A 27,930-nucleotide genomic window follows, 5' to 3' on the forward strand; every position below is an offset into this window, starting at 1 on the left:
CATTGTACTATTTATTCTGGAAATGGTTGTCACTATCCCTACAGAAGATTTAGGAGCTGCACGTGTATACAATTCTTTATGTGCTACAAAACTACCTGCTGACTTATATGGAAGAGTGTGGCGAGCATGCAAGGCTCGAGTCTCTCTAGAATCAACATACGGTTGACATAGGTCAAATCACTGCTGCAGCCAATCACTGGCAGCAGTGACCTGTTGCCCTGCGGCATGTGACCCAGGGACATACCAAATGGGTGACAGGTTACCACAGCGGCCAATGATTGGCTGCAGCGGTCACATTACCTCCATCAACAGGCCGTCAATTCCAGGGACCTGGTACCTGCAGAAGTGGCCATGGAGCCGGAACCCAGTGGTGAGGATCAGGCAAGTATGATCAGCACTGTATGCTCTATGATGTGCAGAAATGACTCTGCAGAGGTGATGAAATTTCCATCATATATTGTCAGTGGTGTGATTCTTTATGTTCTACCTTCAGCATTATAACAGAGGACGTAACACTCATTTTAATCCAGCATGCTGCTTATGTTGAGAAGCCCCTGATACCAGCGAACACAGAACAGGCTAAAGAATCCTTTACAGAGCAGAAGTGTCATCCCTTTGTAAGGGAACAATAGGAAAATGTGAAATCTGCAATCCGTCAAAACGTATTTTTTAATTATAGAAATAGTGACATAAAAATAAACACAAACCATGAAGAGGAAAAATAAATAAATCAAAATCAAAATATGCAGCTCACCTTTTGCTTGGAAATGTTCAGTTTGCTGCCAATTACTTCTGCCATCTTAAGTCTGACCGCTGGAGATGACAGCATTGCAGTGAAGCAGTCTAGTGCCTAGTATGAAATAAGTATCCACATGCAATTTACTTTACAATCAAAGGTCATATAAATAGAAAAAGTTTTTAAAAATATTTTACCTCTTGGAATATATTTAAAGCAGTGCTTGCTAAAGAGCTATCAAAACTATACGCAATTCTGTTGCTCCACTTCAGTAAATCTCTATTTAAAAAAAAAAAAAAAGTACATGGTTAACACATTTCACGGCTTATTATATAACAGAGAAAAAATGTGGGTGATTCAGCACAACCCTGTATGCAGGTGCACATCGCTATGGCGAAATACATACGCAAAATACAAATGCAATAGCACTCTGCAACCAGCATTCTTATATATCAACATTATTATATAACAGCATTGTATGCTGCAGTTCTGTAGAGGTTTCAACTTATACAGAAAGCTCTGTCACAATCTAATTCCCCTACATCAGACACACAGTAAAGCAAATTTCACAGGAAGACAGTTAAGCATTCAGTGGGGAACATATTATCAATGCTTTTAAGTAGCGCTGCAGCTAACGATTATTTTACCAATCAAGTATTCTACCGATTATTTTTACGATTAATCAAGTACTCTAGTAAGAAAAAATGAATTAGGCCGAGTTCACACGGGCGAGTATTCCGCGCGGGTGCAATGCGGGAGGTGAACGCATTGCACCCGCACTGAATCTGGACCCATTCATTTCTATGGGGCTGTGCACACGAGCAGTGATTTTCACGCATCACTTGTGCGTTGCGTGAAAATCGCAGCATGCCCTATATTGTGCGTTTTTCACGCAACGCAGGCCCCATAGAAGTGAATGGGGCTATGTGAAAATCGCAAGCATCCGCAAGCAAGTGTGGATGCGGTGCGATTTTCACGCACGGTTGCTAGGAGACGATCAAGATGGAGACCTGTGGTGACGTCACTCCGGTCATCACATGGGTCTGTCACATGATCTTTTACCATGGTGATGGATCATGTGATGACTGGAGTGACGTCATCACAGGTCCTTTTCCTGCACACAGCTAAGATGAAGACAGAAGAGATGCCGGGCTGCACGAGCAAGTGGATTAAGGTGAGTTAAATTATTATTTATTTATTTTTTAACCCCTCCAGCGGTATTTTACTATGCATTTTGTATTCAGAATGCTATTATTTTCCCTTATAACCATGTTATAAGGGAAAATACAATTTACAGAATACCGATCCCAAGCCCGAACTTCTGTGAAGAAGTTCGGGTTTGGGTACCAAACAGGCGCGATTTTTCTCAGGCGAGTGCAAAACGCATTACAATGTTTTGTACTCGCGCGGAAAAATCGCGCATGTTCCCGCAACGCCCGTGTGAACTTAGCCTTAGGCCTCATGCACACGACCGTTGTGTGCATCCGTGGCCGTTGTGCCATTTTCCGTTTTTTTTCGCTGACCCATTGACTTTCAATGGGTCCGTGGAAAAATCGGAAAATGCACCGTTTTGCAGCCGAGACCGCGATCCGAGTATCCTGTCCGTCAAAAAAATATGACCTGTCATTTTTTTGACGGACAACGGTTCACGGACCCATTCAAGTCAATAGGTCCGTGAAAGAACACGGATGCACACAAGATTGGCATCCGTGTCCGTGATCCGTGGCCGTAGGTTACTTTTATACAGACGGATCCGAAGATCCGTCTGCATAGCTGAAAACTCAGAACCGACAGTATATTCTAACACAGAGGCGTTCCCATGGTGATGGGGACGCTTCAGGTTAGAATATACTAAAAGAACTGTGTACATGACTGCCCCCTGCTGCCTGGCAGGTGCTGCCAGGCAGCAGGGGGCAGCCACCCCCCTGTAGTTAACACATTGGTGGCCAGTGCGGCTGGCCCCCCTCCCCTGTAGTTAACTCGTTGGTGGCCAGTGCGGCCGTCCCCCCTCCCTCCCCTGTAGTTAACTCGTTGGTGGCCAGTGGGCCCTCTCCCCTCCTAATTAAAATCTCCCCCCCTATCATTGGTGGCAGCGGTGAGTACCGATCGGAGTCCCAGTTTAATCGCTGGGGCTCCGATCGGTAACCACGGCAACCAGGACGCTACTGCAGTCCCGGTTGCCATGGTTACTTAGCAATTTGTAGAACCATTATACTTACCTGCGAGCTCCGATGTCTGCGTCCGGCCGGGAGCTCCTCCTACTGGTAAGTGACGCATTGCTTAATGACCTGTCACTTACCAGTAGGAGGAGCTCCCGGCCGGACACAGACATCGGAGCTCGCAGGTAAGTATAATGCTTCTACAAATTGCTAAGTAACCATGGCAACCGGGACTGCAGTAGCGTCCTGGTTGCCATGGTTACCGATCGGAGACCCAGCGATTAAACTGGGACTCCGATCGTAATCTCCGCTGCCACCAATGATAGGGTGGGAGATTTTAATTAGGAGGGGGAGGGAGGGGAGAGGGCCCACTGGCCACCAACGAGTTAACTACAGGGGAGGGAGGGGCCCACTGGCCACCAATGAGTTAACTACAGGGGAGGGGGGGCTGCCCCCTGCTGCCTGGCAGCACCTACCAGGCAGCAGGGGGCAGTCATGTACACAGTTCTTTTAGTGTATTCTAACCTGAAGCGTCCCCATCACCATGGGAACACCTCTGTGTTAGAATATACAGTCTGATTTGAGTTTCAGATCTAACTCATATCCGACAGTATATTCTAACGTAGAGGCGTTCCCATGGTGATGGGGACGCTTCAAGTTAAAATATACCATCGGATTGGAGAAAACTCCGATCCGATGGTATATTAACTCCTGACTTTACATTGAAAGTCAATGGGGGACGGATCCGTTTGCAATTGCACCATATTGTGTCAACGTCAAACGGATCCGTCCCCATTGACTTGCATTGTAATTCAGAACGGATCCGTTTGGCTCCGCACGGCCAGGCGGACACCAAAACGACTTTTTTTTATGTCCGTGGATCCTCCAAAAATCAAGGAAGACCCACGGACGAAAAAACGGTCACGGATCACGGACCGCAAAAAATACGGTCGTGTGCATGAGGCCTTAGACTGTTTTCTGTTATAAAAACTCAGACCCCCTGCCATCAGTCCCCAACACCCTTCGTTCCCCCCAGAGCCATCAGCTCTCCCCCACCCCAGAGCCATCAGCTCTCTCCCCCTTGTGTAAGTCTCTGCTCCCCTTGCGCCATCTCTCCCCTAAGGCTGGGCCACACTTCAGTTAAACCACGGATGCACGGTCCGTGAAAGCTTAGCCTGCCCTCCTCCTGACACCCGAAGGGCACAGCGTCATTGGTTGCTATGACGCCGTGCACTCCGGGCGTCCGGCCGTAGTCGTGCCCCCACCCCCTCGGTGTCACCAACTTACGTTTCCAGCAGGGGCGCGGCCAACACTCCATCATTCCGCGCTGCTCTCTGCCTGATGTCACACAGCACATCAGGTCGTGGCATGCGTACGCCAGGAGGTCAGTGCAGCGCAGGACCATGGACGTGTAGTGTCCAGAGGCCCCCTGCTGGAAAGGAGTATTCCGAGCGCATTGCGGGCCAGCGGGAGACCACGGAGCGGGAGTAATAGCAAAAGCTTCACTCCCGCTCTGTGGTCACGCGACACAAACAAATCCTTGATGCAAAAAATTTGCATTGAGGATTTTTTTGTGTCGAATTACGATTTAATCGAGTACTCGTTGTAGCCCTACATTGAAGTTTCACACAACTTTATGGAAGGGGGTGTGACTTGGCACTACCGCCGCATTTACTATGACTTTCTGGCACACACCTGGGGGGAGATGCGCCTGATTTGTTAATAGGTTTCTGCCATTCTACACTGAGGCTTCTACAGTTCTGACCCAAGCAACAGTGCTAAGCACTAAGCATCCATGCGGTTTAAAGTGGTTCACAGATAAATGACTGGAGATGAACATTATATGCTTGTACTTTGTAACAATTCCAATTCAGTACCCAAGAACTGCTACAAATAAAAGGCTATGTACACCTTCAGAGACAATTTCTTTTTAATGATTGTAGGTTAGTCATTTTTGGCTAAAAAACTTTATTTTTTCCCAATAGGTTTAATAGCTTTATTAATAATTTTGAGCTGTTCTGTCACAAAGGGTTAACTGTTTTTCTAGCTGTGTGACTGGTACTTTCACTTTCCTCATCTAAAAAACCTTATCTCTAAACTACTAAGAGGTCATGAACACTTATTTAAGCCACAATCTTATCAGTATTTCGTCAGGGTTGCGGTTATTTGCCGATTTCCATTTTAGTGGATGGGGCCACACAGCGATGCGGTAGCTTCCGGCAATGGTAGAAGGCAGGAAAATTGGTAGTGTGAAACTAGCCTTAGATGTCCCAATAATTGGTCTTTCACACACCACAATCAGTGCTGCCTCTCTTACCTAGCTATACGCACTGTACATGAGTGTCCTCCAGGCAGTTGTCATACTTGTGATATAAAGGCAGCTGTTTTAACACTTCTGAGCAAGCAGTGATATATACTAGGTTAATGGGAAGAACGAAACACAGCATCACTCTGTGCCAAACGCTTCCATCCCCGGTACTGGACTCAGCAGAATGAGGCAGCTGAGGAAGTCTTTTCAGGTTTGGCGCTAGGGCTCGGATGTAGCGATTAAAGTATTTTGTGTCTGTATGTGCAATGTCTATACCAGGGATGGATTGGCCGTAGACCTTACAGGGAAATTACCCGGTGAGCCGATGCCCAGGGGGCCACCTGAGCCCTGCTCATGGCCGGCCAGTGGAAGTTTTTGGGGATGTATTTTGTGCTGCTGGCAGCATTTTGTGATTGACTGTGGTATTTGGCTCTGTTGGGGTGGTATATTGTGCCACAATATGGTATTGTTGGCCGTGCCTTCCATCAATTTGGACCAGACTAGAAAACGGGGCCACTTTAAGTTCCCAGTCCGCAAATGGTCTATACACACACTAAGTACAACATTCTGTTCCTCCCTGTTTGGTCACCATATTCACATTTTGCAAACTCCTGATGCTGCATACATTACTGTATAGCAGCATCGGAGACGCATACCCAAAGTCTGGCAGGGTTTCATAATTGTCACTTGCCAACAGCATAACCCCGCTCACACAACTGCACAGCAGATAAAGGAGAAACAGCGAGGCAGTGGAAGAAAATACTGAAGGATGGGAAAATCCTTTAAACGATATAAGGATCACCTCATACTGCAGTAAATAGTTATATAAAGTAAAAATGTACATGCAAATAGAAATTCTGCATTGAAGCATAATGCATGTGTATAACATAATAAATTAACTACCGTAATGATAAGCCTCTGCCTTCAAGACTAGGTCTTTTGTCTGATATTTTCAGGCCTTCCGTGCCAGGCATATTCAGCTGTGTATCAGTGCTGTCAATGGGCAGCAACTGGTGCTTATCGCCGGTAAGCTGGATGTAGATGTCAAGTAATCGGTCTATGGCAAGGTCCATATTAGGGTGCAATTGTTGAAGAACCTGGAAAAAATAAAAAATAAAAAGTTACTCAAAGCTATTAAATAGGAAGTAAATATTTGCTATGGAAGGCAGACAAGAGATAAGCGGACCAGCAGCTCTCTCTCGATATAGTCGAACCAACCAATAGCCCCATACAAATACACATGAAACATTATATATAAAATGTAATATAAAAGGATATGGTGTTATATGGTCTAAGGTATTGTTTGGTTTTATCTCTCTCGATATAGACCTGTATAATTGTAACGCCAGTCAAAAAATGTGTAAACATTTGTTTTTTTTAGCTGAATGAAAGACGCAAAATTGTCAGGAAGCTCAGAGGGAAGAACTACTGTGGAAGCAATCATTCCTCCCTCATTCACTATGAATCAGCCTGAGCAACAGGTAGATTCCAAAAAGCGCCTATGGATCTGTTAAATGTCCATTGATTCTTGTCCTGCCAGAACACCGAGCAGTATAAAAGGGCTCCAACTCAGAATGAATATAGGCTTTCTAAACAAGACAAACCCTTTAAGACTACGGCAACTGTACAACAGAAGCAAGAGTGATACCCGGAATGGTATCTGATATACCTTCAACATAATCACAAAGCTTCAGTCGACTGCAACTCTGATATGGTGCAGTTCTGTTGTAGACAGTCCCACTACTATTAATTGAAATTGGATAAATGTATAATTTTAGTTAAGTTAAAAACTCCATCATTAAAATTAGTAGGAGTTCTCTCTGACATCTGGGAACACCTGTAAATCAGCACAAGGATGGGGTTGTGACACTATTTACACAGGCACATCGGCTTGTCTGGTACTGCAGATCGTCCAGTTCAGTCACCTTCATTGTGCTGACCACCCGCAGGTCAGACCCCCTTATTTTTAGAGAAGAAAATAAAACGAAAATAAGAAGATTGGAAAACAACTTTCAAGCCACTGTGAACCAAAAGTTGCTATTTAGGTCTAAATAGTGCTTGAAATCGTGATTAAATACAGTATAATTATACACATTGAAATATTGTATATCATGCAGGCAAATAAATGTGCAGCAAATGTTGCTTAAAGGGGTTGTCTCATTACAGCAGATAGAATTTATTATGGAGATAACGTTAATAAAAGCCACTTACTAATGTATTGTGATTGTCCATATTGCCTCCTCCTGCTGGATTCATTTTTCCATCACATTATGCACTGCTCATTTCCATGTTTATGACCAGCCTGGAATTCAGCAGTGGTGGCCGTGCTTGCACACTACAGGAAAAAGCACCAGCCTATGTGTGCATGCTCCCAAAGTCCCGGCCACCAGAGAGGCCAGAGCATTTTCCTATAGTGTGCAGCACAGCCACCACTGCTGGATTTCAGGGTGGTCGTAACCATGAAAACGAGCAGTGTATAATGTGATGGAAAAATGAATCAAGCCAACAGGAGGAGGCAAAAAAGACAATCACAATACATTAGTAAGTGCCTTGTATTAACCTTGTCTACATGATAAATGCCACTTGCTGAAGTGAGACAACCCCTTTAAGGGTGGCATCTTGTCAGCAACATCTTTACATTTCTACTGTACCTCTTTCAGTTCACTTCGGTTCATGTTATCAAGATGTATTTTTGTCCAATATTTGTCAAGCAATGAAGCATGGCTAGTCTGTGGTCTGTACCATAATCCAGAATTGGAAGTTAGTAGCCTAGAACAAAATAAATCATTATTTCCCGGCAATCGCCACATTAGTGTCTCATTTGTTAACGTGCTAAAGCAATATATGGAGCAAAAAAAAAAAGGAATGGCAATGCAAGTATGAAGCATACAAGACTATGCCCAGGTTTATATTATGTTCATCGCCGGCACTTAATAGAAAATGCCTAATCTTGTCAGCAATTGCAGACAAGAATAGGACATGTCCTATTTTTTTCGGGAACGGAATTGCGGACCGGGAAGTGCAGATCCGCATTTCCGGATCCATAAAGCACACCATGTGGCCCCATAGAAATAAATTAATCCGCAATTACGTTCAGCAAAACGCGAAACAGAATTGCGGACGTGTAAATGGAGCCTAACAGATTAGTCTGGGACAGGGAGGGGTGTTACATATGCCAGAAAAAAGATATGCACTTTTTTGCAGTTCATGCAATGGCCAACATTAATAGCGTCAGAAACAGTTGGAAAAAGTGAGCCGTGAATTCCTAACCTTCTAGTAGCAAATAGCTGAAAACCCGGAGATACTTTGATGCAGTCACCTCTTCCAGGAATAAGCAGCTGACCATTTTCCAAAACTGAGATTAACACTGATATCTGGAGAATTTTTTTTAGAAATATAAGATTGCATTAAAACATAGAAGTGCAAATGCCAATGTAAGAGCAATATTAGAGAGAAATGAGCAAAAGCACTATGTTTTAACAATACATAATACATGTAACAAGTTAATGAAAGCACTGGGATAGATTATTGCAAATCTGCCAGATTTGAGACACTTCCGTTTAGGCTGATTTCAGACAAGCACGTGCCAGTCTATGAAACCCTGTGATGGCTGCATTTTGACTACTGCTGAACTGACACAATGTGGTTTTTAATCCTTTGACTTCAATAAAGATGGACTGTTTTTAACCCCTTCAGGACCCAGCCTAATTTAGCAAATCTGACATGTGACACTTTATGTGGTAATAACTTTAAAAACGCTTTTACTTATCCAAGCCATTCCGAGACAGTTTTCTCGTCACATATTGTACTTCATGACAGTGGTAAAACTGAATCAAAATATTTCATTTTTATTTATAAAAAAAATACCAAATTTACCCAAAATTTTTAAAAATTAGCAAATTCCCAAATTTCAATTTCTCTACTTTTATAATGGATAGAAATACCTCCAAAAATTATTATTTTACATTTCCCATATGTCTACTTCATGTTTGTATTATTTTGAAGATTAATTATTTTTTTTTTTTGGGACGTTAGAAGGCTTAGAAGCAAATCTTTATTTCCAAAACCCAATTTTTTCTGGGGCTGAAGTCACCCATCAAGCTATTCAAAACTGATTTTACAAACGTTAACCCTTTAGGTGCCCGACGAGAATTAAAGGAAAATGGGAATAAAATTTCAAAATTTAACTTTTTGGGCAGATTTTTCATTTTAATCCATTTTTTCCAGTAACAAAGCAAGGGTTAACGGCCAAACAAAACTCAATATTTATTACCCTGATTCTGTAGTTTACTATCACAAATGGGGTGTTTCTGTAAACTGCTGTACGGGCAAACGGCAGGGCGCAGAAGGAAAAGAACGCCATAAGGTTTTTGAAGGGCAGATTTCACTGGGATAATTTTAAGTTCACATTTGAAGACCCCCTGATGCACCCCTAGAGTAAAAACTCCAAAAAAAGACCCCATTTTGGAAAATACGGGATAAGGCAGTTTTGTAGGTACTATTTTAGGGTACACAGGATTTTTGGTTGCTCTATGTTTCACTTTTTGTGAGGCAAGGTAACAAAAGATAGCTGTTTTGGCACAGTTTGTTATTTACAAATTTCCTCTGACAGGTTAGATCATGTGGTATTTTTTAGAGAGCAGGTTGTTACGGACGCGACAATACCAAATATGTATACTTATTTATTTTAGTTTTACATAATAACAGCATTTTTGAAGCAAACAAAAAAAAATAATATGTTTTAGTGTCTTCCATATTCCGAGAGCCATAGTTTTTTGTTTTTTTGGGGGCAATTGTCTTAGGTAGGAGCTCATTTTTTGTGGGATGAAGTGACGGTTAGATTGGTACTATTCTGGGGGGCATATGCCTTTTTGATCGCTTGGTGTTGCACTTTTACTGATGTAAGGTGATGAAAAAAAAAAAATTATCAGTTTTTTAGCACAGGTTTTATTAATTTTTTTTGACAATGTTCACCTGAGGGGTTAGGTTATGTGATATTTGTATAGACCGGTCGATACGGACGCGGCCATACCTAATGTGTCTACTTTTATTATTTTCCCTATAAAAAAAAATTATAATATGTACTTTATTTTGGGAAAAGGACGCTTTTTTTTTTTTGTTACTTGAAACGTAAAAAATTTATTTTTTTTTTTTTTTTTTTTTGTTTAATACAAAACTTTTTTCACTCTTTATATTTATCCTACTGTGGGACTTCACCTTTTCAGGGTTTGAGCCCAGTTTCAATTCAGTACAATATATTCTGTATTGTATTGAATACTGAACTGTCAGCTTCTTACACAGTAAGACAATGACAGTTGTCTAGGAGATCAGGCTGGATCTCCTGGGCTTTCTGTTGACCGCGGCATGTGAAAGGGTTAATCTGCCGGCATCACCACATACAGTGATGCAGACACATGCAGCAGGGGACCTGATCAGTAACAGTCGGAACCGTGCTGCGGATTGGGCGGGTGCAGCTCCTGCACCCGCCCGATCATATCACGTACATGCACATGGGAATGCGGTAAGGCACAACATTCCCCCACGTACATGTATGTGAAAATGCGGGAAGGGGTTAATACTCTTTCTACATACTGCAGATGCTGGGGAGCCTTTCACAGTTGTAACACTCACGCTCTCTACTACAATAAAGTGCTGTTTCTGGGGGGGGGGGGGGGAGACTATAATTTTAGCTGTCCATAACATTTATTTCATTAATACTGCAGAGCATGTAAAAGACAAATAGTATTGGAGAAATGACATTTCCTTACCACATCAAGTGGTGCATAATCAATATCCTCTAACAAAATCCAGTGGCCGTTGGCAACAGCTTGTGTTAAGGTTCCTGGCTGCCACACAAACTCCCCTGGAATATCTGTGCAGCGATACATCCCAAGCAACATCTGAGGAGGAAAAAAAATAGTAGAGAAAATTATAGGTTATGGGTATACCATGTATTCTTGAAAAATGCCTGCTGATTTCACTGCACCATGGGTATACATGATTCTCCAAAAACTAAAAACTGTAAAGTTGATGTTAGAGGACTGACTTTGAGGAACACACAATGGAATAGTTAACTGTACAACAACCTAAATTTTTTAGGAGGTGCCAAGGTGAATTTCCTATAGTATGCCACAGTTGTGCATGCTTTCTTTCAGTTAATAACAGTGCTTCTTTATTAGAAACACTACAAATATCTAATTTTTGTAATTGACGCAAACAAAATGAATTATATAAGATACATAATTGGATTTATAACACATAATGAAGCTCTAAAGCAGACATGAAAGCCCCCAAACCAACATTTAAATACTTGTGTTAACTACAAGAAGGAAAACAAATGTGTGATAGCAGAGGGTCACTTCTGGCTACCAAGGGAGGTTTTGGACAATACACAAACTGGGCAACCATGTGGGTCCCCCTTGATGTCAGACAGCAGCACCACCCAAGATGCCCATTAATAAAATTGGCGCATTTTACGCCAGCATATTTACTTGGAAATGCCCCACCGCCAAGAAGAGAACCACGCATTGGTTTACTTACCTTGCTATCAGTCTGATCCCCAAGCTGCACCTTCAATAAATCAGGTTGTTTTAAGCGTCCAGTAACCCTGGCCAAGTACTCTACTAGAGCAGTTTTCCCACATCCTATGGGCCCTTCCAAAAGCACGGCATTTTGATAGGTGACTGCATGAGCAAGACTCTGGAGACTTCTGCAAGTTGTTTCCACTAAGATTAGCTGATTACTGCTAACTTCCTACAAAAGAACATACAAAAACAGCAAAATATATATAATTACATGTTGTAACTTTGAAATATTTATATATATATATAGATATATATAGATATATATATATATATATAAATATATAATCCAAATAAATGTAACGCAGCACTCCTTGAGTAAAAAGTAAAAAATGTGATATTTATTCAACACATGTTGATACAGGCAACGATTCAGCTCTCTCAAAGAGCCATTATCAAGCCACTTGGACCCCAGGACCAAAGGGTAAACGCTGGCACCTGAATTACTTGAAGCAAGGAGCGCTGCCCTGCCAAATGGAGATTATATATATATATATATATATATATATATATATATATATATATATATATATATATATATATTTTATCTCACAATAAACTGAGAATTGACAAAATTGTTTTTTTCACATGACCCGTTACAATGAAATGCAGTGCAGTGCAGTGCAGTGCAATCTGCAGGCAACAGGTTAGGCTACTTTCACACCTGCGTTAGGTGCGGATACGTCTGGTATCTGCACAGACGGATCCGCACCTATAAATGCAAACGATGTTATCCGTTCTGTGCGGATCCGTCTGCATAACAGCTTTTTCAGATCAGAGTTTTCACGATCGTAAAAACTCAAGATCCGACAGTATATTCTAACACAGAGGCGTTCCCATGGTGATGGGGACGCTTCAGGTTAGAATATACTAAGAACTGTGTACATAACTGCCCCCTGCTGCCTGGCAGCACCCGATCTATTACAGGGGGCTGTGATCCGCACAATTAACCCCTCAGGTGTCGCATCTGATTGGGTGCTCCCAGGCAGCAGGGGCCAGACCCCCCTCCTTCCCCAGAATTAAAAGCATTGGTGGCCAGTGCGCCCCCCTCCTCCCCAGTATTAAAAGCATTAGCTTATACTTATATGCGCTGTCTGTGGCCGGCCGGCGTTCCTCCTACTGGTAAGTGACAGGTCTGTGCGGCGCAGGACTGCAGTAGCAGCCACCAATGAAGGTGGGGAGGGGGATTGTTAGCCTGTGGCCACTGCCACCAATGCTTTTAATACTGGGGAGGGATGGGCCGCACTGGCCACCAATGCTTTTAATTCTGGGGAAGGAGGGGGGTCTGGCCCCTGCTGCCTGGCAGCACCCGATCAGGGGGCTGAGATCCGCACAATTAACCCCTCAGGTGCGGCACCTGAGGGGTTAATTGTGCGGATCACATCCCCCTGTAAGAGATCGGGTGCTGCCAGGCATCAGTTATGTACACAGTTCTTAGTATATTCTAACTTGAAGTGTCCCCATCACTATAGGAACGCCTCTGTGTTAGAATATACTGTCGGATCTGAGTTGTCACGATATATAACTCAAATCCGATGGTATATTCTAACAGAGGCGTTCCCATGGTGATGGGGACGCTTCAAGTTAAAATATACCATCGGATTGGAGAAAACTCTGATCCGATGGTATATTAATAGGGACTCCTGACTTTACATTGAAAGTCAATGGGGGACGGATCCGTTTACAATTGCACCAATATTGTGTCAATGTAAACGGATCCGTCCCCATTGACTTCCATTGTAAGTCAGGACGGATCCGTTCGGCTCCGCACCGCCAGGCGGACACCAAAACGCTGCAAGCAGCGTTTTGGTATCCGCCTCCAGAGCGGAATGGAGGCGGAACGGAGCCAAACTTATGTATTCTGAATGGATCCGCATCCATTCAGAATGCATTGGGGCTAAACTGCTCCGTTTGGGGCCGCTTGTGAGAGCCTTGAAACGGATTTCACAGGCGGACCCAGAAACGCGGGTGTGAAAGTAGCCTTATATAGCAGGAGATTCTGAGCAGAATAACATTGTGGGAAAATATTCAACAAATCTTGCAATTTATAAATTTAAAGAGTCTTGTTCAAACATTTGTAATCAAATTAATAGCCTATATGTGAATATTTTATGTAATTTTTATTTTATTTTTTGTGAAAAACAAAAACAGGTGGATGAGTTTTGGATATCATTTTGTAAAGTCACTCCATGTACTTCACTTCCTGACCTGGCAAATTTACTGCGACCAGAGGGGGAAGGGATGAGTGACTCAATTATAGCATCACACTGATAAGTGCAATCCTGTGGGAATCTCTCTCTCAGGCTATCAAAAGACCAATAGAGCTGTCATAGTGCTACCCAAATTTTTTTTTTATATGCTTTATTTTCAGAGTTTAAAGACAATAAAAAAATACAACAGAAAATACAGATCCAGTCATTGTCAACATGACCGTCAAATGAAGGGTTACATGACACTTGCATATCAATTCAGAGCAATGCACCTTCATATTCAGCCCATCATCCTAGCGTTCCTAAGTACGAATACTCTAGTTGCGACCCGATTCAACATCTATATTAGGTGTTTTTCAGGCCCAAATTTCAGCGCAATGGTTAGTGTCGCCACAATCTGCAACTCTTACCCACTCACACCAGGTCTAAAAAAGTGGGCGTAACGTGAGCGGCGAAGAAGGAGAGCCGACAGGCCTGTCTTATTTACCATTTTCTACGCCCGTTTCAGCTGTAGAATAAGGTCTTAATGTAAGACAGCTCGTAAGCTGTCTTACATTTAGAACTTGTGGAGGAGCCGCTGAAGTTATGAAGAGGCCAGCGCCTCTTCATAACTCCAGAAGATCCACCGCCAGCTTAGGGCTGTAATAAGACCGGCATCTAAGACGCTGGTCTTAACAAAAGTGCCCCATTATCTTTCCCTTATAGCAGGGATCAGCAACCTCCAGCACTCCAGCTGTTCTGAAACTACAACTCCCAGAATCCTCCTTTGAATTCTATGGGAGTTGCAAGAACTGCCAAGTGTGCATTTCTGGGTGAAGTGCCAAAGGATGCTGACCCCTGCCTTATAGAAACCAGAAACTAAAACTGGGTTACTTATCTATAGATCTGTGTCCTGACTGCTACAGATAGAAAATTTATTTTATTTATATATAATATTTATTTAGATATCATGATATAGTACTGCCAAAAATTCTAAGAACTGTTTTCTAAGAATAATGAATAAAAAATAAAAAAAACACTGACAGAAGTGTCCATTTAAGTCTCTGCTTCTTTCGAGTTCAGTTTTACATGGGAGCCATGGAATCAGTGACTGACAGCTATATCTCTGCATGCACGTACACAGAGAATGCTATCTGTTACTGATAATAGCCGAATGGGCCATCTCGAGCTCAGAAAGTGCAGAAAATTAAATGTATATATATATTTCATATTTTCCTACAAAATTATACAATCAGCTCAGCTCCTTTCTGCTCTATAACAAGATGCATCCGGGGACAGTCGAGAAAGCGTCATGTGGGTAAAACACACTGCAGCCGCCATCTTGTTATGAAGGTCAGAACCGTAACATCCACACTGTTTACATGGCGTGCAGACAGGAAGCCAGGGGGCTTCTAATGACCTTCTAGGCTAAAGGAAAAGCAACTACACCATTTACTGTTTGACAACAAGCAGCTTAGGAGCACTTAGGATTTTCATGATGTGGAAAGTCCATTTAAGCCTGCTCAAATAACTGCTTTAAAGTTTACATTTTAATTGTAAAGTTATTGAAAAAGTCACTTAGTTAATGCATTGCTCTGCACGGTTTTCAAGCGCTTTGTTTATTACATACAAGAAATTACCCGCGTCTTTATTTGAATAAAAAAAATGGATTTTTGTAAAACTTAACAGTAAAATCTCTTTCTCGCTCTTCATTGGGGGACACAGAGACCGTGGGTATAGCTATGTCCTCTAGGAGGCGTTGACACTAGTAAAAGCTGTTAGCTCCTCCCCTGGCAGCTATACCCCCTCCAGCCTGGAGAGCGAGCCTCAGTTTGTGAGAAGCAGTAGGAGAAGCAAGTAAACCAACGAAAAAACGTGAACAGCAACAATGCCAAGAACCGAACAGGGTTCTAACCAGCAACAGCCACAACTGTGGCCGAACAACAATACTGGGTGGGTGCTGTGTCCCCCAATGAAGAGCGAGAAAGAAATTTTACTGGCAAGTTTTACAAAAATCTTGTTTTCTCGCCCATATTCATTGGGGGACACAGAGACAGTGGGACGTCTGAGAGCAGTCCACAGGGAGGGAAAACCACAGACCCATGGAGCAAGCGCCCCTGCAGGCAACTAAGAGCTGCCGCCTGCAAGATCATGCGACCCAAAAGGGGCGCCCACCGATGCATAAGTATGCACCTGGCAAAATTTTGTGAATATGCGTAAGGAGGACAGTAGCCGCCCTGCACAACTGCGCGGCCAAACCTTGAATCCTCCGAGCCAAGAGCGCCCACCGCTCTGGTGGAATGAGCCCTGACACCGAAGGGCGGAACCCTGCCCCGGGTGCAGTATGCTTGAGCAAATGCAGACGTGCAATTGCCACCCTGGAGGCCGCCAATGCCTTGCGAGGACCCTCCGGAATGACAAATAAGGAGAGACCGTACGCCGGAAGGAACCGGCGGCTGGCAAATAAATAGTCAGAGCCCTGACAACGTCCAAATGACCTACCTCCCTTTCCCTAGGGTGCGAAGTGAAGGGACACAGTGATGGAAGGACAGTTTCTTCATCGAAATGGAAATCAGAGACCACCGTCGGGAGAAAGGAATGAACAAGGCCAGGGAACCGCTTATCCCTGTTAGAACCAGGAGATTCTGTGCAAGAGAGCGCCCCAACCCGGACACCCATCTGATGGGAGTGATAGCCACAAGAAAAAAACACCTTCCAGGACAGGAGTCGGAGTGACATCTCCCGCAAGGGTTCAAGGGGAGAATCCCAGAGCGCTGAAAGGACTAAGGTCAGATCCCAAGGCGGTAAAGGAGGACGGTATGGAGGAACCGTATGTGCCATTCCCTGAAGGAAAGTATTATGGGCCCCGGGTGAGTCAGAGGACGCTGGAAAGGATACACAGTGCCGAACCTGACCCAGTAAGGAACTAAATGGCCAACCAAAAACCCCCGGGCTGCGTGGCAAGTGCAAGTTAATTGTTTGCCGCTTGGGCTGCCTTATGATAGAGCCGGCCCTGTAAGGGGGTAAGACAGACAGTAAACACTGAACCAGGGATAATGCCATAGCGCCACCTATGGAAGAGGCTAATCACATAGTATTGTCCCCAGTGGGAATGCAGTTACGCCACCTAAATAAAAGGGGGAACGCCTACTGCCGGAACTGAAAAGTTCTAGTGCGGTTAGACCCCAATGGAGGGAGGTAATATCCAAGGAAGTACTGCATCCAGCAGTAGTGTAAATACCCCGCCTAACGAAGGGGGTAATGCATACGACAAGTATTGCGGTCTACCTCGGACGCCATTGACGCTAGGGAGGAAGGGTGGGGGTGTGGAGGTGACAGAGGAGGAAAATCTCCTGCTCTGGCCCGCTGTGTGTAGTCTTACCTCTCAGAATCTTGCCATGGCAGTCGCAGGCTCGCCGGTGGGAGTTATCAACCAAACTACCCGGGGGTGGAATGGGAACTTCTAGAGGTTCACTCACCAGATAGCGCAGGTGACCCCGGAGGGAGATTGGGAAGTCTGGAGATCCACCATTGGAGTGCGCATAGATTTCGCAGATAGTGATTTATCAACCAAATTACCCCGGAGGGTGATTGGGAAGGTCCAGACGTCCACAAGTGGATTGCGCAGGTGGAGAATATCAACCAAACGACCCAGAAGGGTGATTGGGAAGGTCCATTGGTCCATCAGTGGATTTCGCAGGTAGTGATTTATCCATCAAATTACCCCGGAGGGTGATTTGGAAGGTCCAGACATCCACCAGTGGATTGAGCAGATAGTGCCATATCACCCAATGACCTCAGAGGGTGATTGGAAAGGTCCATTGGATTGTGCATGTGGTGCCTATCAACCAAACGGCCCGGAGGGCGATTGGGAAGGTCCACCATTGGATTGCGCAGGCAGTGCTTATCAACCAAGCGACCACGGAGGGTGATTGGGAAGGTCCGGAGATCCACCATTGGATTACGCAGGTGGAGAATACCAATCAAGGGACCCTGGAGGGTGGATTGGGAACTGAGAGGTCCTCCTCTGTCCGTTCTAGGACACGAGCCCAGTCTGACACAGACAGAGCGGTCCAGCGGCGATGAGGCCTGATGGGGCAGGACCCGAATCATTCATGGACTTTATTTATTTATTTTTAAACAAAACTGGGATGCCCAGCCTCAGGGAACCAGAGGCAGGAAGGGGTTAAATCAGCAGCATTTAAACCCATTGCCCTGCAGATAGGCACAATCCTGCACCAGCCTCAAGAGATGGCTGGCCAGGAAGGGTTAACTGCCTTGAAAAAAAACAGGGGTGGGGCTCTGCAGGGATGAAAGAGTGCGGCCTAGTAGGCCGCGAAGCCGGGGCCTAAGTTATGGACACGGCCGACCGGGATGCAGCTCCGATGTACTGTCAGGCCGGTGGGGCACAGAGGGGGAAGTGCACTGCCCGGGACACATGTCACATTTGAATGCGCTCTCCAGTCATGGATGCCATGCGGGCCGGAGGAAGAAGGAAGGGGTAGGCCCAAAATGAAGCCGGGGCCTAAATTTAACGGCGCCCGGACACAGTGCTGGCGGTTCTCTACTGGAGCAGAACGATTAGCGCCCGCTCCCTGGATGGGCGGATTATGGCGCTGGGGAGCGGGAACCTCCTCCGCTCCCCTCCTGTAGCGAGATAACAAATAATACAGAGCACAGTGGTGCTCTCGGCCGCCAGCTGTGCCTGACAGTGCCTGCCGGAGAACGGGCCATTAACCCCCTATGTGCCCGTGTCAGTAACAACCACAGAGTAAGCAGAAACATCAGTGCTGCTACTCTGCCAGCGCCGGCGGTGCTGGGCACTTACTGTGTCGGCACAGAGGGGAGGGAATCCACCAAAGGTCCAGTGCTAGGGATACTGCCCCAGGGATAAATGAAGTCCGATGTCTGGCCTGGGGAGGGAGGGAGGTGGAAGCAGAGAGCCCGATGCTTGCCAAATACGAAGGGAGGGAGAGGGTTAACATACTCACCTAGTCCTTTATCGTCCTCCTCTTCACTTCACCCTCCCTAAGTGGGCCTATAATGTCACCTTCTCCAGAAGGGGTCACCTCCTCAGCAGCTGGCACCGGAGTGGCAGGAGTCTGGTATGGCGGGAGGGTCTTCTCTTTGGCAGACCTAGGTGACCCCTTGGCTGGCGGGATGCAGGGGAGCAAGGCTGCCCTGGTCCACCTTGTCTTCTGTGGGGGAGGCAGCAGTGCGGGTGACAGACACTGGCGCAACTCGACCCCAGGAGAACAGGGAGGCGAGGCGTCCACTGTTTTCCATCTGAAAAAGGAAAAAAATAAACTAAAATAAAAAATCTTCAGGAGATCCCTGCAGAGCAGGGAGGTCTTGCCTCCTATTGACACTAGAAAAAACTGAAGCTCTCTCTCCAGGCTGGAGGGGGTATAGCTGCCAGGGGAGGAGCTAACAGCTTTTACTAGTGTCAACGCCTCCTAGAGGACATAGCTATAGAGACTGTCTCTGTGTCCCCCAATGAATATGGTCGAGAAAGTAGGATTTCATTTTTGTACAAGTACTCCAATAATATGCTGAGATGTACCTTGAAGTTGTGTGATGATGTTTGAGGATGTTTATACCTCTTCTATTTGAAATGCAAATGTCGGGGTCTGTGTACCCTACATTTTAGTTCCGCTGATGTACTGCAAAATGTTTTTTTTTTTTGTTTGTTTTTTAGGGTCTGTGTACCCTCATGTTGATGTGTACTAACAAAAATTGTAAAAAAAAAATAAAAAAAAAATAAAAAAGAAAGAAAGTTACCTGCTCCTTGGTTTTAATCATTTTTTTAGTAAGAGTTATTCCGCAGACCGGTACTACATGTGAACACAGATCTCCAGACACAATTTGGCCCTGTGTATATTGCTGGGTTTTGTCCTTACACCACAAGGAAGTCTCTGGATTGGTTAATAGAAGAGCCTGCTCTACGTTCTGGCTATGCAGCTCATCCAGTAATCTGAAACAAAAAGCACTGTCAGAGATGATCTCTGGAAAAATATTAATAGAGCTGAGGCAGCGAAATGGATACTTACTGAAGTTTGAAATTTATTAATTCATCTGTAACAAACAATTTCTTCAGAAAGCTCTGTCTGTTCTCATCTGACATACAAGTAACCAGAGCCAAGCAATGAGAAGTGTACCTGAAAGAAATGGTCTCAGTCTTATTACTACGTTTAGCAGTACAATGGTATGTCTACAAGCAGCATATTGTAAAAACATTTCTGTGACCGCCCCATACATCAAAAAGTGGTATGTAAGCATCCATGCAAAAGCAAAAGAATCCATTTTATTTAGATGTATGAGAAACAATTTCACTCACAAAAACGTCTGCGACAAATCTGTCCCATGTGCACATAACTTAATAAAATTATTCTGTGCAGTTCATACAACTCTTGGCTTGCCTTTCCTTTGGCGATCCTCATGGAGGTCCATCTCCTAAAATCACTTCATGCTTTTTGCCATTGAACTAGCATCAGCTTTAAGAACTGAAGGTTAGTCAATTAAGACAGAGACTTCTCTCCCCTTCTCCTAACAGGTCAGCATCTAGATGATTAAGCAGCCAGGATCAGTGTTATCTCTGATCCCGGCAAATACAGTCAGGTCCATAAATATTGGGACATCGACACAATTCAAAAATTTTTGGCTCTATAAACCACCACAATGGATTTGAAATGTAACGAACGAGATGTGCTTTAACTGCAGACTGTCAGCTTTAATTTGAGGGTATTTACATCCAAATCAGGTGAACGGTGTAGGAATTACAACAGTTTGCATATGTGCCTCCCACTTGTTAGGGGACCAAAAGTAATGGGACAATTGGCTTGTCAGCTGTTCCATGGCCAGGTGTGTGTTATTCCCTCATTATCCCAATTACAATGAGCAGATAAAAGGTCCAGAGTTGATTTCAAGTGTGCTATTTGAATTTGGAATCTGTTGCTGTCAACTCTCAAGATGAGATCCAAAGAGCTGTCACTATAAGTGAAGCAAGCCATCATTAGGCTGAAAAAAACAAACCCATCAGAGAGATAGCAAAAATTAGGCGTGGCCAAAACAACTGTTTGGAACAATCTTAAAAAGAAGGAATGCACCGGTGAGCTCAGCAACACCAAAAGACCCGGAAGACCACAGAAAACAACTGTGGTGGATGACCGAAGAATTCTTTCCCTGGTGAAGAAAACACCCTTTACAACAGTTGGCCAGATCAAGAACACTCTCCAGGAGGTAGGTGTAGGTGTATGTGTGTCAAAGTCAACAATCAAGAGAAGACAGAGGGTTCACCACAAGATGTAAACCATTGGTGAGCCTCAAAAACAGCAAGGCCAGATTAGAGTTTGCCAAACGACATCTAAAAAAGCCTTCACAGTTCTGGAACAACATCCTATGGACAGATGAGACCAAGATCAACTTGTACCAGAGTGATGGGAAGAGAAGAAGAGTATGGAGAAGGAAAGGAACTGCTCATGATCCTAAGCATACCACCTCATCAGTGAAGCATGGTGGTGGTGGTAGTGTCATGGCATTGGCATGCATGGCTACCAATGGAACTGGTTCTCTTGTATTTATTGATGATGTGACTGCTGACAAAATCAGCAGGATGAATTCTGAAGTGTTTCGGGCAATATTATCTGCTCATATTCAGCCAAATGCTTCAGAACTCATTGGACGGCGCTTCACAGTGCAGATGGACAATGAGCCAAAGCATACTGCAAAAGCAACCAAAGAGTTTTTTAAGGTAAAGAAGTGGAATGGTATGCAATGGCCAAGTCAATCACCTGACCTGAATCCGATTGAGCATGCATTTCACTTGCTGAAGAGAAAATGCCCCAAGAACAAGCAGGAACTGAAAACAGTTGCAGTAAAGGCCTGGCAGAGCATCACCAGGGATGAAACCCAGCGTCTGGTGATGTCTATGCGTTCCATACTTCAGGCTGTAATTGATTGCAAAGGATTTGCAACCAAGTATTAAAAAGTGAAAGTTTGATTTATGATTATTATTAGGTCCCATTACTTTTTGTCCCTTAACAAGTGGGAGGCACATTTGCAAACTGTTGTAATTCCTACACCATTCACATGATTTGGATGTAAATACCCTCAAATTAAAGCAGACAGTCTGCAGTTAAAGCACATCTTGTTCGTTTCATTTCAAATCCATTGTGGTGGTGTATAGAGCCAAAAATGTTAGAATTGTGTCGATGTCCCAATATTTATGGACCTGACTGTATATTGGGAGCCTAGCTTCATTCAGTGTCAGGCTCCCTAGGTTATCTGGAGTCTATGTGGGGTGTGTTTAGTCCCTGCTGCCACACCAGGATTAATAGTACAGGCAGCAGGGACTGCACAGACTTTACACAAGCTGAGCTGATATACAATTCCGGGCCAAAAAAATAAAAGAAAAAGCACAATGCAAGCTCTATGGTACTTTCTCCTCAGTGAGCGGCCACTGGTTTTGGTTCTGGGTGTATCTGGTGATCCATATATTTACCTCTACATGCAGCAATATTCACCTCCTTTAGCTAAGTGAAATACTACAGTACACAGGGAAGTCTTACTACACTGCTTATAAAATAACTCTCTATAAGAAATTAGATTCAAGTGGTGAGCCAATATTATGCCTGCTCCACTAATTTGCTGCTCATTAAAAGGGTTCTACGGGATTTAAGAAAATGAAAATACTTAAATATTACTTTACTGGAAATATATTCCCAAATACCTTTCATTAGTTATAATGGCTCATTTTGTCTGAGGAGCAATCAGGGGAAATAAAATGGCCGCCATCCTGTTAGTCCACACAGAACCTGTCCTAATCACAGAGCAGGACAAGTTACTTCACAACTCTGAGGTAAAAAGCTGCCTCAGCCTTTTCTCTGCTCTACTTGTCAGGGATTATGATCCTGAATACAGTTAAATAAAATCTTCAGCTGAATCTCTGTGGGAATGGCGTTCATGAAGAGACATGAAGTACAGAGAGGAGGGTGGGGGTAATGAGCAACAGCACTTGTATGCAGTCTCCATTACCACAGTCTGTCCTGTCCATCCTCTCTGTACTTTATGTCTCCTCATGAACTCATTCCTAAAGAGATTCAGCTGAAGACCTTATCTGTATTCAGGATCATAATCCGTGACAAGCAGACCAGAGAGGAGGCTGAGGCAACTCTTTAGCTCAGTGTTGCGAAGTAACCTGTCCTGTGTGGTTAGGACAGATTTTGTGTGTACTAATAGGACGGTGGCCATTTTATTTCTCCTAATGATTTGTCTGGGGAGAAAGCAAGCCATTATTACTAATGAAAGGTATTTGGGAATATATTTATAATAAAGCAATATTTAAGTATTTTCATTTTGTTAATTCGCGGAGAACCTCTAAGTTGAATTAGCCAATTTACCAGGCTTCATACTGGCTTTTGGCAAATTACTGACAAAAATAGATTAATAGATTCCTCAGTTGTGTTCTATGGACCAGCAAATCAACAAAGCAGCAAAAGAGTGAATCAAGCATATCAGTTTGCTGTTCCTGGCCAAAAGCTCCACTTTGCCATTCAGAGGCTGTATAGAGTCAAGCCCCTCCATCCTACAAAAAGACAGAAACCTCACAGTGCAATGAAAATCTAAACATCTTAACTTCACTCTGCTGAAATGAAGAAAATTAATAATTGACAAAAAAATCTAATAAAAGTGAACACACCAGCGAACAGCTAGATCGTGACTTTTCAGCAAAGGCACACAGACGCTCCAGTCCCATATTTCTCTAAAGGAAAGCTCATCCTGTTGCAGAAATCGGTAGGCTGCTTCCATTAGATCTCGCAGTTTCATTCGTCTTCGGCCATAACGAACCGTGCTCGAGTCACAGCTCTCCAAGAACAGTCTATTAAACACAGGTGGAGCACTCTGGAAATACCGAAGTGCAAATCTGTCCAGACAAAAATGTATACGAGAATGAAAATAAGCAAGTCTCCACAGAAATAATCAAAATGTATTATTAGTTCAACTTTCAAAGAGCAGTAAGACAGATTTTAGTGTCTGTCTTGTATCTTGCAGATACAACATTTGCATCAGTGCTTTACGCACATTCTGCTGCAACACGTCAGATGGGTCTACAGGAATTCTTTTTTGTGGATGTAAAAATAAAATAAAAAAAATGTTTGGACATTTTGTGCCTCAATTGGTTGCGTCCTGTTCTGAAGGACTTTTTTACTAAGACTGGGGGCTTCTGCACGATGTGCCTTGTTTCATCCTGACTCCCGATACAGAAGCTGTATCATTAGGGCTACTTTCACATTTGTATTTACATTTTCCGATATTGAGATAGACAGAGGCAATGCAAGTCAATGGGAGCAGTTAGTTTCCGCAGACACAATAGACAATGGATCCGTCCCTCATTGACTTTCAATGGTGTTCATGACGCTGTGTTATGTTAAAGATAATACAACCGGATCCGTTCTTAACGGATGCAGACGGTTGTATTATTAGTAACGGAGACAAAAGACTGGAAGCTGCAAAAAAGACCTAACTTTCCATGCCACAGACTCTAAAAACATTACAAAAATGCCAAAATAATTTCAATGTACGCTTTATAATATATTAACAAAGGCCTTAACTGTTTTGCTATCAGAGGTTTTTTAAATTTTTTATTTTTTTAAAACCCATTTTAAACTTTTTGTAACCAGGACAATTCATGCATTTTTGACATGTACAAACACTTGTGTTTGCTGATCCAGCAGGCTATTCCAGAATGACATCCAGCCCCATGAACTATAATGGCATCTGGCCGATTCCCTGCATTCTATGCCAGAACAGTCTGCCGGAAGTGTGAAACAAGCCTAAGGGTACTGCCACACATTCAGGCTTTTTGATGCAGTTTTTGAATTCAAAATCAGGAGTGGATTATAACGGTACAGAAGGTATTAAGGGAAGATACAACTTCATTGCTTTTTTCAATCCACTTTGGCTTTAAAAACCTGAATGTGTGCCAGCACCCTAAAGTTGCACTCGCACGACCATATGTATTTTGCGGTCCACAAAGCGCGGATCCACAAAAAATACAGATTATGTCCATGTTGCATCCTTTTTTCAAGCAGCCCCATGGGTACAATGCTTTTTCCCCGGACCTCCACAACGGCACTCAAGAGGGTGTGCCCGCCTCCCCAGGACAGAAAACAATGTAGAAGCTCAAGTTTAAAAGGCCCCCTTCCCTTAACCTGCTTCAGTTGTTGTTGTTGTTTCCTGTCCTCGGGATCGCGTGGAAGCCGCTCCTGCGGTGTCAGGAGTTAAAGTCATCTCGCAAGGCCTATTGTTATTGCCCCATCTTGGGAGAGCCGGTTCAGAGGACGGGTACAGAAGGGGTCAGGAGCCTCTATCCCCACTCCTTAGACATAAGCCCTTCAGTGAAGGCAGCCCCGGGCATCTGTTCCCCCGCTCCATCTCACGGCGGGGAACGAGGGATCGTGCGCATGCGCAAACAGGCCGGGGCTCTATAGGGCCGAGAGTTCAGGCTTTAGTATGGTACTTACTACTAACTTGCATAGCAGGCAGGAGGCCAGGCGAGTGGACGGGAGCCGGCAGAGCAACTCACTACGTCACGCGCCTGCGTGGCCTGCTTCATTCATAAAGCAGGCGAAGCAGGCGCGTGACGTGGTTTGTTACGCTGCCGGCTCCCGCCCACTCACCCGGCCTAGTGCCTGCTATGCAAGTTAGTAGTAAGTACCGTACTAAAGCCTGGATAGGAGTTGAATTAACATTGCCTATATGATTACTACAGTGAACGGGGCCCGGTGTAGTAGAATACAGTGACTGCACCGGGCCCCGCTGCCATTACAAAACAAGATGCCGGCCCCCAGTCCCTCCTCCCTCCCGCTGATACACATGCCGTCCACGCTGTGCGGCAGCGATGTATCACTGTAAAATTGCAGCATTCCCCCCATAAGACGCAGTGCTATTTCCCCCCCACTTTGGGGGGGGGGGGGGGGCAGGGGAAGTGCATCTTATAGGGCGAAAAATATGGTATGTTCCGAGTCCTCTGAGGATGATTCGGGGAAGCTCCTCTGTACCCCTCAGGACACAAAAATTATTGAGAACTATAAGAGCCACTATGAAAATTGAAGAAGTTAAAGAGCCCCAGTCTATTCAAGATAGAATGTTCAAGGGACTAAGTGAAAAGAGAAGAAAGGTTTTTCCTGTTCATAACTATATAAAAATGCTAAATCGCTAAGGAATGGGAAGATCCTGAGAAGCTAAATGCAATCACAAATGCCTTTAAGAGGAAATATCCTTTTGCGAATTTAGACTCAGCTTTGTGGGATAAGACTCCTGAGATAGATGCCCCTGTTGCCCGCATATCAAAAAATACTTCGCTGCCCTTTGAAGATATGTGCCTCTTAAGAGACCCTATGGACAAAAAATGTGAGGGTCTTCTCAAACATGCATGGGAAACAAACACAGCTATGTTAAGGCCGAGTATAGCGGCAACCTGCACCTCCAGATCATTGTCAGTCTGGTTAACCCAGTTAGAGGAACACTTGGCAGCCGGCACCCCCAGAGAGGAGATTTTGGCCTCCATTCCTGTTCTGAAACAGGCCTCAAATTTTTTGTCTGATGCCTCAGCAGATCTGGTAAAGCTCTTAGCTAGATTCTCTGCCCTTTCAAATGCCACGCAGAGAGCCATATGGCTCAGGTCCTGGTCTGGGGATGCCAGTTCTAAGAGTAGTCTATGCTCCATTGTGAAGGAGATAAGCCATTTGGCTCTGTCCTGGATGATATCCTGGATAAGGCATCAGACAAGAAAAAAGGTTTCCCGTCAGATTCAAAATTTTATTAACAGAGATGGACCTTTCGTAACCAAGGGAGACCCAGATTTGACCAGAAGAGAAAAGAGAGCTCAGGAAAGTGGTAGCCCTCTAGAGGGAAGGGAAGAGGTTTCCTATTCATCCCAGAAACCTCTGCAAAACTCTCACAATGACGCCAGGTCTCAGGTAGGAGGCAGATTACCAAGATTTGTCTCGGCCTGGGAAAATATTTTTAGCTCTCCTTAAGCAATAGGCACTATAAGAGAAGGCTACAAGCTCGAGTTCAGTGCACCACCTCCAAATTATTTCATGCTCAACAAACCATTACTTCAGAAGGAAAAACAGCAGGCTCTAGAATCAGAGATATGTTCTCTCCTACAAAAACATGTCTTAATCCCGATTCCAAGAGATCAGTAGGGAACGGGGTTTTATTCACCCATCTTTCTCATCCAAAAAACAATCAAATCCTTCAGATTAATAATAAACCTAAAAAAGTTGAACAAAAACATATATCTTACAAGAAATTCAAAATGGTTAACGATAAAATAGACAGTAAATCTCTTGACCTGCGATTGCTACATGGTAACTATGGATCTCTCCGACGCATACTATCATGTTCCCATACACAGACAATATCCAAAATATCTCAGGATTGCGATTTTTTTTTTAAGGGGAGAAAATATCACTTCCAGTTTCAGGCCCTTCCCTTCGGGTTGTCGTCAGCCCACAGGGTCTTTTAAAAAATTATGGCAGAAGTAACGAGTTCTTTTCATCTCCAGGGAATACTAATCATTCCATATTTGGACGACTTTCTGGTGGCAGCTCCATTCCTCCAAGATCTCCAAGCTCATTAATGGGTTGTGAAAGAAAAATTACTGGAACTAGGCTGGTTGATAAACGAAGAGAAGTCAGACATAGTTCCCAGTCAACAAAGGGTATTTTTGGGAGTCATGCTAGATTCCCACAATCTTATGTCCTTCCTCCCGCAAGAAAAGCAAACCTCTCTCTCTCTCTCAAAAAGTGGCACTATTCTGCGAGTCCATAAGTGTCCATCAGAGATATCATGACGCTGTTAGGCCATTTAACTTCCGCAATCCCTGCAGTCAAGTGGGCCCAGCATCATACAAGAATGCTACAGATTGTCCTCCTAAAGTCCTGGGATG

At 44.1% G+C, this 27,930-nt stretch overlaps 1 protein-coding gene across 2 annotated transcripts in view; it reads right to left on the reverse strand.

Annotated features, from left to right (window-relative positions):
- The window catches only part of MDN1 (midasin AAA ATPase 1), a 315,164-nt gene that overhangs the window by 244,103 nt on the left and 43,131 nt on the right, over positions 1-27,930 (reverse strand). For both annotated transcript variants that reach the window (XM_040428764.1, XM_040428763.1), the window contains exons 3-12: positions 23,671-23,895; positions 20,024-20,131; positions 19,755-19,947; positions 11,744-11,956; positions 10,972-11,103; positions 8,474-8,577; positions 7,855-7,972; positions 6,107-6,300; positions 934-1,015; positions 755-850 (exon numbers count right to left, since the gene is read on the reverse strand). In XM_040428764.1, the coding sequence (XP_040284698.1) occupies positions 755-850; positions 934-1,015; positions 6,107-6,300; positions 7,855-7,972; positions 8,474-8,577; positions 10,972-11,103; positions 11,744-11,956; positions 19,755-19,947; positions 20,024-20,131; positions 23,671-23,895 (1,465 nt within the window). The remainder of the gene's footprint in view (positions 1-754; positions 851-933; positions 1,016-6,106; positions 6,301-7,854; positions 7,973-8,473; positions 8,578-10,971; positions 11,104-11,743; positions 11,957-19,754; positions 19,948-20,023; positions 20,132-23,670; positions 23,896-27,930) is intronic.

The sequence above is a fragment of the Bufo bufo genome, chromosome 4, assembly GCF_905171765.1.
Source record: "Bufo bufo chromosome 4, aBufBuf1.1, whole genome shotgun sequence".
NCBI classification, from domain to species: Eukaryota; Metazoa; Chordata; class Amphibia; order Anura; family Bufonidae; genus Bufo; species Bufo bufo.